Here is a 17,057-nt window from a genome sequence, read left to right as displayed (position 1 = left end):
TTGGAGGAGTTGGAGAAAACATCACAATTAGAGGATTTGTTGATATCTAATTAATTTAGGATTCTTCTGATGTCTTTAAGACAAAATGCTAGAAGATACATGTAGAGAGCAGCAGTTCTTAGTAAAGCAGAGGTATTTCTCTTGATGAACAATCAAGTCAGAAGAGAATACGTGATGCCAGCTGGTCAACCTTGTCTTTGGGTAATGTTACAACACAGTCATCTAGATGTGAGAGATGCAGAAACATGGATTGACAGAAGGTTCACCAAATGGCCATGGAGAAGGGCTGAGTACAGTATGAGCAGAGGCCAGTTTTATGGATTTCAGACTTTTTAATAACCACTAAAAAGTGTGAAGTTAAAATAGAACATTTAAAATGCTTTCATAATATGTTATAAAAATAGTTTTCACCACATTATGCAAAAAATGATATCCTTATATTGAGAAATGATATTGTTCTTGACAATTCTTTTTCTAAGGTAAATTTTATTCTAGGGTATAAATTATTAATTTTATGCGTGGTAGCAACTCCTGAAATACGTCTTTCCAAATGACAGATATGTCATGCACATAGCATACTCAAAGAGATGGTTTTGATTAAAATTTTAAAAACTGGATAAGTCTGCCAAATTTGGGATAGTGGGTAACCTACAGGGATTCTTTCAACATTGTTTATAATGTTGAAGGTAGAACCTCTAAAGTACATTTTCACCATCACCGTCATCAATTTGATATATACCCACAAGGGATGTTCAGGTTACTATGACAGCACTATGTGATTAAGTTTACATTATTATTAATCTCCTATCAACAAATTTCCTTGAAATCAGTCTATTACTTGTGAGAACTCCAATATTTTCATATCTTATGTTTCATGCTTCTAAGGTACTTCTGGCTAAATCAATCCACCAAGACCTTGGTGGATTGATTATAATATACAAAGTATACAAAGTTGATAAGGACACAGTGGTGAAAAGAGACACAATGCCCAAAATAACCATGGTATCTAAAGATCCAAGCTTTATATTTTATTATTTTCTCAAGAATTTCCTCAATCCCTGCCTGTTTTTAAGAATCCTCCAATGGGTTGAAGGCTTTTAAAAATGATTTTTCATATATCCTTAAAAAGGTGTTTCATATCTATAAATGGGAAGTTTTAGAGTATACATTCTGCTTTGTAGTTCATTACATTATACAGTATATGTAATATGTAAGCAGACTGATGTTTTGCTGACCTTTATTTTGAGATTTTTCTTTGTGTACGATAACATATTTTCTGTCATGCCCCCGTCAATTTTGCCTTTTGACTAGTCTTTGAAGCCTTAGACCTTCAGTCTATCCTCATGGAGAGCATTCCATAGACTTTCCACAATCTTGGTCTCCAGGCAGTAGTCTAGATGTGACCTTATTAAAGTTTTATAAAGGGAAATAATAACTTCCCTATCCCTGCTTGTCAGCGTCATCTTTAACAGCATCATCTGATGTGCTATTTTAGGCACTTTAGCAACATGACCTAAAAATTTCATCTTCCTGCCTGAAATCACTCCAAATCCTTCTGCCTCCTCAATTTCATGCAGTTCAGTTACATCATTGTAGTGCACAATTTGTGATCGCTTCATCTCAAAGTGCATGATTTTACATTTGGCCATGTTAAAATAGTAGTAGTTATTTTTTGCCTATATACTGTCAGTCTATTTAAGTCATCCTACAGGATATCTACATAATCTTCACTGACTTACATCACTAGCAGACAACCGAATATTTCCCCTTCAATCATTTCCTGGATAGCTGATGTGTAAAATAAATAGTGATGGACCAAGTATCAAGTCTTGTAACACATCAGAGGCCTTCCTTCTCCTGGATTCAGTTTTCCCATATGCTGCTCTTTGATACCTATCCATTGACCACCCTCTTATTCGAGTTACCAACTTCATATCCATTCCCATTTGTTCCATTTATACAACAGCTGGCTATGTGGCATCCTATTAAATGCCTTTGTAAAGTCCATCCATTGTGTATCTATACATTTCCTTTTTTAATACATATCTCCCAATGCAAATGTCAAAAAATATTCTATTGTTGTTGCACACCTTTTGCTGTGCATTTGTACTTAAATCATTTAAAAAAAATTTTAAAATACAGTGGCTTGCAAAAATTGTGAAGTAATTACATAAACACCTAATCATTTCCTGTAGAGTAGATGTTGCCAAACTTTTATGCCTTGCTCTACTCTCTCCCCCCCCCCCCCCCCCAAGGTATATTTCATGCATATGAACAAATTTCAAATGAAATTGCTTTGAGAACACTTTTTATATTATATAGAAATTAAGTGCATTTAATTTAAATGACTGAAATAAAATATGCTTGATACCTTGGTTATTCTTTGGATGTAACATTCTTTTTCAGATATACAATAAAACATTAATGCAAAGAGCTGTGTGTTATTTTATTGGAATATTTGAAATACATTTTTAAGAATCCTCCAACTAGTTGAAGGATTTTAAAAATGTTTTTCCATATATCCTTAAAAAAAGGTGTTTCCTATCAACAAATGGGAAACTCTAGAATATGCTGCTTTGTAGTTCATTACATTATACAGTATATGTAATATATAAGTAGACTGATGTTTTGCTGACTTTTATTTTGAGATTTTTCTTTGTTTAGGATGCAGGATATGGTGAGAAATATATGTTTGCCCCTGAAGATGAAAATGATGAAGAAATGCAAATGAAAATGGATGATGAGGTGTGTGTTTTTTTATATATACTTGCATGTTGTTTGAAATCAAATTTGAGATGAATACTACTGTTTTCTAGACTGCTTCATTTTAAAGTATATTTTCATCATCATCAGTTTCCTGATGTGTACCCACAAGGGGGGGGGGAGGTGTTCAGGTTCAGGAGGTGTTCATGACATTACTATGCGATTAAGTTTACATTATTATTAATCTCCTATCAACAATTTTCCTCCAAATCAGTCTATTACTTACGAGAACTCCAATATTTTCATATCTAATGTTTCATGCTTCTAAGGTACTTCTGGCTAAATCAATCCCCCAAGACCTTGGTCACCTGCTGAGTCTCCTTCCTGTTGGAAAGAGACCCAATTGTCTTGGCATCAAACATGTTTTGCTAACTTTTCTTTATCCATTCTATTTAAGTGTCATTACCATGTTAGATTAGCTCTACTGAAATATTCTTGAATGCTAATAATATGAAGTTTCTTTCTAACATCTTAATTTTTAATATGATTCTGCCATTGATGCCATCGGTTCACTCAAATATATTTTTATGGGATGTATTAAAGGGTCTTCATCTGAATCAATTCAAAACGAATATTGTTAATATTTTATGAGTTGCTGCATTTTAAAGTATATTTCATTATAGTACACTGTTCGATGGCGTTTGAGTGGAATCACTTTTTTTTTTTTTTTTTTTTTTTACTTTGGTAGCATTTAATCATATTTAACAGATCAGAAGTTTTCAGTTAACAGGAGTAAAAAGCAAATTAAATTGTTTAAATTAAAAATCAATTTGTTTGTTTGACATAGCTAGTTTGACAGTAAGTAAAAGTGCAGATAATATTACAAGTTACTGCTGTGTATTGTATGTTTCAAAATCAGTTTTTAAAAAAGAATCACTTGATTAAAAAAAATAATAAATCATATTACAATAAAATAGCTCATGTTATGAGATAACTGTAAGGTATAAAGTAGTGTTTCAGGTTAACAAGTGCCTGCCTTGATTTATAAGCTGTGCTTAATATGCAGGCAATTTAAAGTACTATATTTGAGTTTTTAGTATTCAAAGAGAAAATTCAAGATTGTAAAACTAAGTCATAAATTGTTCAGATAGTATATCTTGGATGTTTATCTAAGTAATAAAGTAACAACTACTTATATAATTCTATTATGTAATTATCTATTGAAATTATATTCAGTATGTTTTGTACAAAGTATTGACACTTAATTGACACTGTTGATGCATATGCAGTTGTTTACATATGTTGATTAATTGAGTTTGGATTGTGCATAAGATACCTTTAGTCAGAATATTATATTATAATGTATAATATATTTATAACCATTTCAAAAAAAAAAAAAAAAAAAAACTCGCACAACAATTAGCATTTAACCACCATAAACCAAAATTCTGGAAGGGGGTACACTGATAACTTGTGAGATTACTAAATATGTGAAACTTTCAGTTAAAAAAAAGGTGTTTGTGGAAGTACAAAGCACAAAAAAATTAATTATGAAAAACTTAAGAGACAGTTTTGAGCAGCACCGTGACAAGTGAAGGATATCAATAATGGATGGGAAATGATTGGATGGTGGCAGGTATATGTATTTAGAAAGTTTTACTGTTGGATTACAAAGTTTATCATACTTGACAAGAAATTATATTCTTGTGTTAATCCTTTACCTAAGCACAAAGTTTTCTTAATGGATATAGGATAAAATGAGAGTCCTAACATGTTTTTTCTATCTTGTCAATAAGAGGAAAAAAGATTATAGAAGGATAATATTAATAAATGCTGATGATAGGATGATTAATGAAGTCGAGACACAGATAAGTGATAAGACTCAGTAATAACTTCCCAAGGATATATCAAGAAAACAGAGATAATCACAGTTATCACTGTGAAAGCCTAATGTGAGAATTGAAATAGACAATCTGGAAGTGCTTAGCGTATTTGCTAGTTTGAAAACACAGCCATAAGGTTGCTTAAGGATCAAAGCTAGATAGCTGGGAGGAGAACCTCACATAGCCTTCAAGGAATGTGGAGAACCAACTGTGAGGCTAGTGTTGTATTTTTTTATATACAAGTTGCCAAAAGGTTGGTTCTCCACATTCCTTGAAGGCTATGAGATAGTCAGTTGTTGAAAGTTTTTTCACTTGATTATACTATAAATTAAAGATACCAAGAAATTATGTACTTGGTTTAATCCTTTATCCAAGTATAAGCAAACAAAGTTTTGCACCTGAAGTATCTTCAGGACAAGGGCAACTCGTGGCAAAGGTGGAATGAATTCACATCACTGGTGAGACACCTTTTGGCAACTCGTATAAAAAAATATGACTTCTGCATTACTTCATCCTTGGTATCACATCACCTCTGGGTGTGGCTCCCACTAATGAGACTATAACATTTCTCTGTGTCTCTATTATATGTGATCTTTTCTCTTATTATATTATTTCTCTATTAATAGTTCTATTAAATTCTCTTTTCTCTAACTATATTCTCTATTAACTGTTCTCTCTTATATTATTATTGTTATTATTAATCTTCTCTACTCTATTTTTACTTTTATTAATTTCTTTACTGCTTCATTTACTTTGCTCTATGGACTAGTATTTTTCCTATACCGGGAGAACTCTGGAAATTTATTTAAGTTTTTATCGACTGCGCCACCAGTGCTGTCCTTGTGGTATTAGATTTAATTATACTTCCAGTAGAGTTCTCTCTGAAATTATCCTAAAGCCCTTCTTAACAGTCGTGACTAACATTAAATTCCTTCACTCACAGGTTCATGTTTATTTAGAAACAGTGCATTGCATAAAGATCAGGCTGTGCACTTTGTAAATAAAACAAACATGTTTATTTTAACTAAACTACAAATATACATTATCATACAATAAGAAAGGGTTCTCTCTCAACTCCACTCTTAGCTTAAAACTTCAGCAATTTAACATTTAGTAAATGCACGAAGTCATGCAACATATTATATCAACATTCAAAGAAAGCTAACAGCCCATTTCAATTCAAGGAATATCATTCTCTATGATTTATAATAGTAAGTCTAACTATATTTGTGAACAAACTATTCTTAAACTAACTTTCCAGTCATGAACTATAACCTATGTTAAGCACAATAAATGTCCCATGGATTCTCAGTCAACTTCACATATCATAATCAAACACTACAAAATTTACTCACATATCATCTTTAACGCTATTATGTACCCATTCCTAGTTCCTTCTTAGGTTCCTTTCGCTTCCCATACGTTTCAGGTTTTGACTTCCACGCTGAAATTCCGTCGTCTCACTTGGATGAGTCGTGGGGCTTTGAGCGCATTTTCCCAATGTCTATGTATCGGCTGAAGGAGTCCGATGTCGAACACTAAGCAGACTGTCCTATTGGCAATGCCTGCTGGTCCTGCTTCTCTTCTCCCTCGGTAGTTTCATGGCTCCGATGGCTGTCCCTCATGGCCTTCAACCGGACCGACGAACATGACGAATCGACTTGCTCTGAAGTTTTCTCTTCTCCTCCTCCTTTTTTTTCTTTCTTAGATGACCTTTATACAATTTCTCGGGTCTTTGGACGAAGGGTCGAGGCCCCGAACATTCTCACGCAAACGGTCTTGACCTTCACATTAAAGCTCACTTTTAGTTCTTGCCGAATAATATACACACTTAATCCTATTTTCAAAAAGGTGGAACCACATCAGAACTATACCACCTTTTACCACTGACCTTGAAGTTGGTATCAGGCCGACTCCGAGCACATTAAAAATCACTTACATTATATTCAATTCCTACATCAATACTATGCCGATTTCTAAGGCATTGCCCTTGAACCTTACAATTTAGACATTTTCTGTTTTGTTCAATCTTGCATGTTAATTCCTTGTGGTAAAATACATGGGTTTTTATATTATTTACAACATTAATACAAAGTCAGTTTAGCATGGTTATCAGTTGCAACCTCTGTAAAAGTTGATGCAAAAAGAGGAAAAATCCTACTGCATCGAATTTTATAAGACCCTTCCCATAATGCATAGCATTATACATGTCCTCAAGGAGATATGCTTTGCATTATGGGATTCTAAGGCAAGTGATGTGAAGTCATACCACCTTTGCCACAAGTTGTCCCAGTCCTGAAGATACTTCAGGTGCAAACTTTGTTTGCTTACACTTGGATAAAGGATTAATCCAAGTATATAATTTCTTGGTATCTTTAATTTATAATGTGAGGCTACTGACTTAATGTCCAAGTCCAGTAATATGACTATAAAAAAAAAGGAAAACTCATGTCAAAATTTATTTATTGTAAAATTAGGTTTCTTCAGTATTGGATTATAGAACAGCAATCAGACAATTCTAAAAAGTGCCACCTTAGTAGCTAATGTAAGATAATGAAAATGATCAATAATTTCCTAACTTAACAAATCAAAATAATATAGCTGTAAATAAATAAAGTTAGGAATCTTAAATTTAAAAAGAAATGGTTTCACACATTTCTTTATAAAGAAAATCTATGAGGAAATGACTTTTATGAAGGACTTTTGTCTTGTTTCATTGAATTCTATAATTATTACAGATGGCATGATCAACAAGTCCAGACTCATGATATTTGATATAAAACTTGTGTTCTTCGCAATGAATAAAAGCAGATCTTTCGGTTTGTTCAGAATAAGATAGCCCACAACAGCAAGAAATCTGGTAGATGCTCAGGAAAACTTTGAGGTGGAAGCTTGTCTTTAGGAGAAAATGAGAAGGATGGAGTTTTTCAGATGGAGGTGAAAAGAAACAAAAATATTCAATGGTTTTTAAAACTTTCAGAAATGTATTAGGAGAGGTAGAGATACCATAATTGTTCAAAGCTTTTTTGGTTAAAGAATCAATAGATAAAAAGACGGATTTAATATGTTGTAATTCTTTCTATAAAAGTTCATCTGAAGAACATAAAAAAATGAGCATGATATACTAAAGTATACTAAAGTCTTAATAGTTCCAGCCTTTTGATAGGATTGTGGTGAGATTCAGCACAGATATAAAAGCCCATATGAGTCTTCTTCCTAAAAACTGAAATTTTTGTGCTTCCCTCTGGTTGACAAAGAATTAAAAGATCTAAAAAGGCTATTGTCATTGTCAGCATCCAGGAATGCGTTAGCAGAGCTAATCTCAGGTGGTATGGTCACTTAAATAGAATGGGAGAGGAAAGATTAGCAAAACAAGTGTTCTCTGCCAGGTTGGCAGGAAAACGACCCAGAGGAAGACCAAGATATAGGTGGATTGATACCGTACAAAGTGCCTTAGACGATAGAAATATAAGATCTGATAATGTTGGAGTCTTGACAAGTAACAGACTGATTTGGAGGAAAATTGTAGATAGGAAGTTAGTAATGATGTAATTTTTTCATGTAGTACTGTCATATCCTGTACACCCCTTGAGGGTACATGGCAGGAATTTGATGATGATGATGATGATGATGATGAAAAAGGCTATTTGGTTATCTCTTTCTCTTTCTAAGATTAACTGGATTCTAAGATTAAATGCATTTAATTTTGAAATAAACTGCTGTAACTCAAAGGAAGAGCCATTCTAAATTGCAGATATCATCCACATATCTGTACCAATATGTAGGTCAAGGTGAAATATTATCAAAAATACATTGTTCAAAGTGTTCCGTGAAGAAGTTGGCAATGGTAGGGGAAATCAGACTGCTCATAGCAGATTCTTCACTTTGTTGATAAAATTTGTTTTTAAAGGTGAAATAACCAGAATGTATAACAAAATCGAATAGTTTAACAATTTCTAAAGGAAATTCTGCTTGAAGTAATTCAGTGATGTTGACCTCTGTTTTTATAGTTATATTATTATGCCAACATGCTGAAATTTCATCCATGCTGTTGTTGGGTATCAGCTTGTTAAAGAAGGTCTGCCTGTTTCATTAGGAAACCAGGGAGAACAGTGAAAAACTGAACTGGATATCAGTGAAATGAAATAAGCTACTAAAACAAACTTAACGTCCACTCAATTAGCCTAGTGGCTGTGTGCTTCGCAACCATATGCCTGGGGAAGGAGTGTCCTAGGTTCGATTCCGTCAGAGATGTGAGGAGCTGTAGGATCTTCCTCAGCCAAGTTAGCCAGTCTTGGGTATGGACAGTAGGGTTTTTATCCCAGTTTATCCTGGGGTTTTTCATCCCACAAAGCAGACAAACTGGCCTTGAGAACTTAACACTACAGTCATAGGGCTGACCACCTTATCCTGTGAACGGTTTGAGGTGCGTAAATTCATCTGGAATGAAGAAAAAATAAATGAGAAAAACATGAGAAAAAATGAATTTCATATCAATTGTATTATTGTTTGAATTGATGCCTTCGTTGGAAGTGATCATAATTTAGCTGTGAGCAGGATGAAAGTGAAAATTATACTAATAAGAAAAATGTGTAAGAATGTTATAAAAAGGATCTAAGTGGAGCAGTTCTCAGAAGTGAATGTAGACTCAACTATACTTGGTGGGGGGTCTGGAAAGTTCTGATAAACCTAGAACAAAAATGTTTTTTCATGTAAAAATTTTTTCATAAAATTTTTTTTTTTCAAAAATGTTTTTTGAAAATATCTTTTCTTTTAGGATATATAAGAAGACATAAAATTAATTTTTGTTCTAGGTGTTCATTAGAACTTTCCATAACCCCCCCCCCCCATACAACTGTTATTGCTGAACACATTTGAGAACAAGAATCAAGCTTAAGTTCCACTAACAACCTGTGAAGAAAACATTGATTGATTCAACTAGGGAGGCATGTCATTATTTGCATCATCATCATCATCATCATCAAATTCCTGCCATGTACCCTCAAGGGGTGTACAGGATATTATTATTATTATTATTCAGGCCTCCATGGAGTCAAAAGACTCATCGTGGGAGGTCCTTTCCTTCCTAAGAACATAAAGTTCTTAGGAAGGGGAAGGACTGTCTAATCTGTCTGTCAAGACTCATCGAGGGGAGGTTCCCCCCCCCCCCCCCCCAAGAAACACAAAGTCTATCATACCACTCCTTAAACTCATTAACCGTTCTCGCTCTCACCACTCCATCAGGCAATGCATTCCATGGTTCAACCACTCTCCATGCAAAGAAACCACTCCTCACCCTCTTGCTCACAATTTCCTTTCATAACTTCCAGGGTTGGCCTCTTGTCATCACTCCTTCCTGCTGTTCAACCAAGCGAAAGAACTCCCCAGTGTCAACCCTGTAACCACCTCTCAACAGTTTTAAAAGTCTCAATCATATCACCTCTCCTTCTTCTATCCACCAAACTTTGCAGTCCACATTCCCTCAGCCGATCCTTATAACCAAAATTGTACAGTCCTGAAACCATCTTTGTCATCCGTCTTTGTACCCTTTCCACAGTTAATTTATCCCCTTCAAATCCTGGGGACCAAATCTGAGAACAATAGTCTAAGTGTAGTCTGATCAGAGACTTATACAACGAAATGATAACTCTTTTATCTCTTCAGGTCAGTGTCCTTCTCATAATTGCAGCAATCCTCTGTGTTACCTTCACCACCTTTGCTATATGTCCCCTAAATTTCAGGTTTCTATCAATCATCAACCCAGATCTCTTGTCTCCACTACTTCCTCCAGTATAGCTCCTCCAATAGAGTACACAGCGTCCCATTGATGTGTCCCAAACCTCAAGACCTCATATTTTGCTGCATTAAACCGACAACCCCCATTCATTTGCCCATCTATCTAGCTTATTCAGATCCTCTTGCAGGGCTACCACATCTGCATTATTACTAGTAATCCTTTCCAGCTTCGCATCATCCACAAACAACTGAATATCATAGAACTACATGAAAAATTTCCATCATTACTAACTTCCTATCTACAATTTTCCTCCAAATCAGTCTGTTACTTGTCAAGACTCCAACATTATCAGATCTTATATTTCTATCGTCTAAGGCACTTTATACCATATCAATCCACCTATATCTTGGTCTTCCTCTGGGTCGTTTTCCTGCCAACTTGGCAGAGAACACTTGTTTTGCTAATCTTTCCTGGCCCATTCTATTTAAGTGACCATACCAACTGAGATTAGCTCTGCTAACACGTTCCTGGATGCTGACAATGTCAAGTTCTTTCCTAATATCCTCGTTTTTAATATGATATTGTCATTCATGCCATCTGTTCATGCCTCTAATCTTTCTCAGGACTCTCATATCTGTGGTCTCTAGTCTTTGGTCAAGTGTTTTATTTATGACCCAGCTATCAGATCCATAAGTTAAAACTGGCTTGAACACTGTCTTGAACACAGCTAATTTAGTGTTCCCACTAATTTCTCTCTTATTCCATATTAATTTATTCATTTGACTTCCTACCATACCAGCTTTGTTGATTCTGTTGTCTATTTCTATATTTAATTACCATCTTCACTAAAAATCGTGCCTAAGTAGATGAAATGTTTTACTTGTTCCACAGGTTTTCCATTCAAACACAGTTGACATTTTCAATGATTCTGCCTATTTTCATTGTCTTTGTTTTTTTATTGCTGATTATTTTGATATCATGTTTAATACCACTTTCCTTCATAATGTGATCCATATAGATAATGAATAACAGAAGGGATAATGTACATCCTTGTCTCACACCAGATTTAACATCAAACCATCTCCCTGTACTTCCTTTAATTCTAATTACAACTCAAATACAGACTAAGTATTTGAGTAGCTGACTTTTCGCTGTTTGCCCTGGTTCGCTGCCAAAAACAACTGGGACCTTGTTTAACCGGGCGATGCCCCAGTTGGCATGAAATTTTGTCATATTGTACCATAATTTTGTATTTTGGTTTAACCAATAAGAATACAATTTGGTCAGCTAATTCCCAAATTGCCAGCCCATCCTCGTTCGTTCAGTATCCAAGTAGATACCCAACAGGGTGCACCACGAGAAGGTGAGGATTGGACATTAGGTCAGAAACCCTGGTTGGTTCTCCGCATTCCTTTAAAGGCTATGCGGAGGTCTCCTCTCAGTTATACAGCTTTTATTCTTAAACACCACATCATTATCTGCAAGTATAGTAAAATAAGAACCCTATATGGATGTGTGGAATTTATTTTCTTCTGTTTTTTTCCCTCTGTGTTGGCTGCCTTCTCTGATTACTTGAAAAATTCCTTAGTAGCTTTCTTCATGACCATAGACAGAAATTAGTTTCACTGTTAAATTCCCCATTTCGAGATTTCAGTTTGAATTAAAAGTTAATTCAAATTGAAATCAAGTCACACCTTATCAAGTCACACATTAAATAACGGTCAACTTGCATTACTTGATAAAGGCCTTAACTTCGCAGTAGCACCTAGAACTGTTAATAAACTGGATTTTATATACCACATAGAAAGAGGCATTAAGTCTCTTCCTATTAATATTGCTGATAAAATTCGGTTAGAAAACAGCAATGTTCTGAATAAAAAGAAAACCTTATATAGCAATCTTACAAAAACAGAACTAGCAGCAATCAAGTCATTAAAAGCTAATCAAGATATAATTATAACAAAATCGGACAAAGGTAATGCCACTCTCATCCTTGACAGATCAACTTGCATTCATCAGATGAATCAACTAGTCTCCAATAACAGCACCTATCAGCTTGTAAACTATAAATCCAACTAACAGAATAAAGAAAAAAACTGAGAAATTACTTTAGTCCATCACTTTTTGGCTGTCAGATATTGTTAAAAAGCTTATACCCCATTACGCCCGTTCTCCTAGAATATATGCCGATCTTATAGTACACAAACAAAACATTCCACTTCGCCTGATAGTTGAAGGAATAGACAGCCCTAATTATCACCTAGCCAAGAAATCAGCGTTAACACTCAAGGAGTTGGTAGGTCATTCCTTCTCCTATATAAAGAACACACAACACTTTATAAGCAAAATTAAAAACATAACACTCGGCGAAGATGATTTGTTAGTCAGTTTTTATGTTTCTGCCCTTTTCACAAATGTCCCAATCAGTGACCAATTCTTCTCCTACAGAACAAATTTTTGCCAGACATTACAGCCCTCTTTGTCCTCGTACTATGTTCCAGTTACTTCGTGTGGCAAAATAAATTTTATCTAAAAAAAAAGAAAGTATGGCCATGGGCTCATCACTACCCCCCCCCCCCCCCCCCCCATAGATATCTCCATGGAACCAAAAGACTCTTTTTTTTTTAAATTTATTATTATTTTTTTTATGTGGAATCCATACATGAGAGGTTGGTTGATCAACCTATAGTACAATAGAACCATATATGGGTAGTGGATTGGGAAAGGAATAACTTGTTTACATTTGATTTTAAAGCCAGTATATTGTATTCCTTGGGGAAGAGGAGATGTTCAAGACTGTGACAACTATAGAGGAATCAAGCTGATGTCATACACATTAAAAATATGGGAAAGAGTAATTGAAGCAAGGTTACGGCAGGAAACGAAAATTGGTGAGGAGCAGTTTGGATTTATGCCAGGAAGAGGGACAACGGATGCAATATTTGTGTTAAGGCGATTGATGGAGAAATATAGAGATGCAAGTGGATCTGCACATGGTGTTTATAGATCTGGAAAAAGGCATACGACAGAGTGGCCAGGCAGGAGGTATGGAGGTGTATGAGGAAGAAGGGGGGTGAAGGGGATGTATGAGGGAACAGAAACTCTGGTCAGGTCTAGTGTCGGTATGACAGAAGGGTTCCCTATTGTCGTAGAGCTACACCAAGGGTCAGCTCTGAGCCCCTACCTCTTTGACCTGGTCATGGATGTACTAGTGGAGGATGTCAAGAAGGAGGCACCATGGAGCATGCTGTTTGCCGATGACATTGTTCTATGCGAATCATCCCGAGAGAAGCTTGAAAATACCCTGGAAGAGTGGAGAAAGGCATTGGAGGAGAGTGGCATGAGAATTAACCGGGTGAAGACTGAATATATGTCAACGGGGAGTGACGAGGATATCGTCATACGACTCCAGGGTGAAAGGCTAATTTCAGGGAAGAAATTCAAGTACCTTGGGTTGGATGTTGAGAGGAATGGTGACCTGGATGAAGAAATACAGCACCGAATAACATGCAGTTGGATGAATTGGAGGAAGATGAGCGGGGTCCTGTGCAACAAGAGAGTGAGTTGTAAGAGGAAAGGAAGCTCTATAAGATGGTGGTGAGGCCGGCGATGCTCCATGGTGCGGAGACGTGGCCTATAACGAAGGCACAGGAGAGGAAGATGGAGGTAGCGGAGATGCGGATGTTGAGATGGATGAGTGGTGTGACAAAGAAGGACAGGATAAGGAATGACTACATCAGAGGGACGGTTAAGGTGGGACCAATTGGCAAGAAGATACAAGAAAGTAGGCTGAGGTGGTTTGGACATGTTGAGAGGAAGGGTGAGGAGTATGTTGGTAAACGAGTGGAGTATATGGAGTTGGAGGGAAGGAGGAAAAGAGGCAGGCCCAAGCTCAGGTGGAGGGATAAGATGACAGAGGATTTTAGGGAGAAAGGATGGAGTCCGAAGGATGCCCTGGAACGGAGAACTTGGAAGAGGAAGGTTAAAGATTGGTGCGCCGACCCCGTTTAACATGGGATAAGGCAGAGTGAAAGAAGAAGAAGAAGATTGTATTCCTTGGGGAAAACATCAGGGAGAAGGCTGTTCCACAGTACAGCAGCAGGGATGAAGGAGGAGGGAAAAAATCCTGTTCTCTGGGTTTCAAGGTGTACTGTGAAAGTATGTTGGGTGACAGTTGTGCATGTTCCATGGGCTCAGTACTGAGTAGGGGAATATTAATGCTATTTCAGATGAACATTTGCCATGGAAATGTTTATAGAATACACAAGTTGCAGAGACCAAATATCTCTGTGAAAGTGTATGTAGGGGGGGGGGGGGTGAGTTGGTAAAAGATGAGTCATTTATCAATCTAATTGTTCTCCTCTGTCAAGCATTTTGAAGGAGCTCTTAGGAGCCCCCCCACACTCAAAATGTGAGAGCAGTATTCAATATCTGGGCGAATTTGTGATTTGTATAAGTTAACAGCTGTTCAGATATGAAGTAATGTCTTGAGCGAAAGAGAAATCCTAGTTTTTTAGAAGCTGAGAATGCAATGGTTGTTATGTGTTTATGCCAGGAGAGGCTTGATGTCAGGGTAATTCCAAGAAGAGAAATCTCCATTTGTCTGGAAATTTGGGTGTTGTCAAAAATAATACTGGGGGAAAATGGTTCTTTTTTTTTATGAGAAATGAGACAGTACTGGGTTTTATTTGCATTGAAATTGACTAGGTTATCTGAACCTCGTTGGAAGATGGCTTTTAGGTCTGAATTGAGGGCAGTGGTGGTTCTGTAGGTTGAGGTGAGTTGTGTAGATTAAGGTTTATCAAAAGAAAGGGAGGAGTGCAATGTGCTGTTGTCTGCAAAACTTTGTATTGGGTTGGAGGTCACCTGAAGTAGGTCATTGATATACAGAAGGAGGATAGTTAGTGAGAGAACAGAACCTTGTGGAACCCCAGCATTAATTGGATGGTGAGAGGATAAGAAAACTGTCTACCATCACACATAGTGTGTGTGTCCAGACAGAAAGCTGGCAATCCAACTGCAGAAGTCCTGAGACAGTCCAAATGATGGGAATTTGCTTAGCAAGCCATTGCACCAGACCTGCTCATAAGCTTTGGAGATAGTCATGTGCAACTACTTGAGATTTGCCATATTTCTTCATAGCATTTGTCCAACGATGGGTAATATATGAGAGTAGATCTCCTGTTGATCGGCAGCAACGGAATCCATACTAGTGGTCGCTTAATAGCTGAGTGCCTTTAAGTTAGTGTAGGAGTTGGGAATTGATGGTTTTCTCCATCACTTTAGATAGGACTGAGGTGAGTGAGATAGGGTGGTAGTTAGATGGCAGTGATTTGTTGCCTTTCTTGGGAATGGGTTGAATTTAGGTCAATTTCCAGGTGTGTGAGAGAGATAACAGTGGAATAAGAGAGTATGTACAGGTGGCATAGGATAGGAGTCAGTTCTGGTGCACAAACCTTCAGGACCATTTGAGGAATGTCATCAGGGCCAGGAGACATTTTTGTGTCTAAATTAGACACAAATGGCAGTCCTAATACAGGTTTCTGATCTCTTTCTTGCAAAAGGATATAAGGGACATTGTATGTTGGGCAGCTGGAATGGTTGAGATGCATTTACCATTATCAGTTATACATGCATTTGAGGCAAAGTGTGAAGCCAGGAGAATTGGGTTTTTTCTGTGGGTGATCATGCAATAGAGAAATCTTGGTATGATATAGGAGTGGAATAGTGTTTGGGCTGCCTGCCCAAATGGCTGCCATTTGGGCAGGCAGCAAGTTTCCTGCTTTTTACCCATTCATATTCCGTTTTGAAACATTGTTAGTTTTCTTGTATCTATTTTGAGCTTGGATATGAGCATTGAAGGAGGATGGAGTTCTTGATGTAAACCAGTTGTGATGTAAAATTATGTCTTTTGTTGTGCCATTGTAAAATTATATATATATATATTATTTAAATATATTTATTTGTTAGTTTGTTGTTGTAGTCAACTGCGCTATTGTAAAAAATTATTATGTCGCCTGTGACATTGTAAATATTTTATATATGTTATATAATTTATATCTTTGGTCTTGTTGTTGTCGACTACTGCTTTTGTACTACCTTAAGTTTTACTGTGCCTTAACTTCTATCAACACTAAACAGATGCACATTAATCTGCTTACCAGTTAATTGTATCAAGTCTGATTTCTGTCCCTCCCCACCCCTGGCGTTAAACAGACCTAAAGTTGTCAGCCTATTTAATATATGCAGTTCACCAACTCTTGCACAAATCAATCAGAAAAATTTATTTTTTTATTGACTGCACCATTCTGATTGTATTAATATACACAATGTATTAACTGTACACAATTTTACCTTAATGCAAGTCGTGGCTAACCAAAATTTAATATGCATGCAGGTTCGCTAATTTTTTTTGAAGATAGTACATTGGCTAGAGAATAGGCAGGGCAGTTACAAAACAAAATATTTTATTCTAAGCAAAAAAGTACAATATACATACAAATAAAAGAAGTACTCACTCTCTCTCTCTCTCTCTCTCACCCCTTTCACTTACTAGGAAGGCAATGTTTAAGTTCACGATTCATTCATTCGAGTTCACGATATACTCATTGCTTAGTAACCTCAATTTACAATACCAACTAACTCGACTTAAACAAATAGTAGTTCCTTATATCACAACTAAGCACGTATTCAATCGTTAAACTAACAAGTTAATATGTAAACTTCCCTTAAAG

The 17,057-nt window shown here is 36.2% G+C and overlaps 1 protein-coding gene across 1 annotated transcript in view; it reads left to right on the top strand.

The window, feature by feature from the left end:
- LOC150107422 (transcription initiation factor TFIID subunit 1-like) overlaps nt 1–17,057 on the top strand; it is a 960,372-nt gene that overhangs the window by 503,753 nt on the left and 439,562 nt on the right. Inside the window, exon 22 of the mRNA XM_090391850.1 lies at nt 2,665–2,745. Within this exon, the coding sequence (XP_090247976.1) occupies nt 2,665–2,745 (81 nt within the window). The remainder of the gene's footprint in view (nt 1–2,664; nt 2,746–17,057) is intronic.

This window comes from Typopeltis vanoorti, chromosome 4, assembly GCF_054136105.1.
Source record: "Typopeltis vanoorti isolate ZY-2024b chromosome 4, IOZ_Tvanoo_1.0, whole genome shotgun sequence".
Lineage (NCBI taxonomy): Eukaryota > Metazoa > Arthropoda > Arachnida > Uropygi > Thelyphonidae > Typopeltis > Typopeltis vanoorti.
Note: the sequence above shows the minus strand (reverse complement) of the source record. Positions and strands in the feature narration are given on the sequence as shown.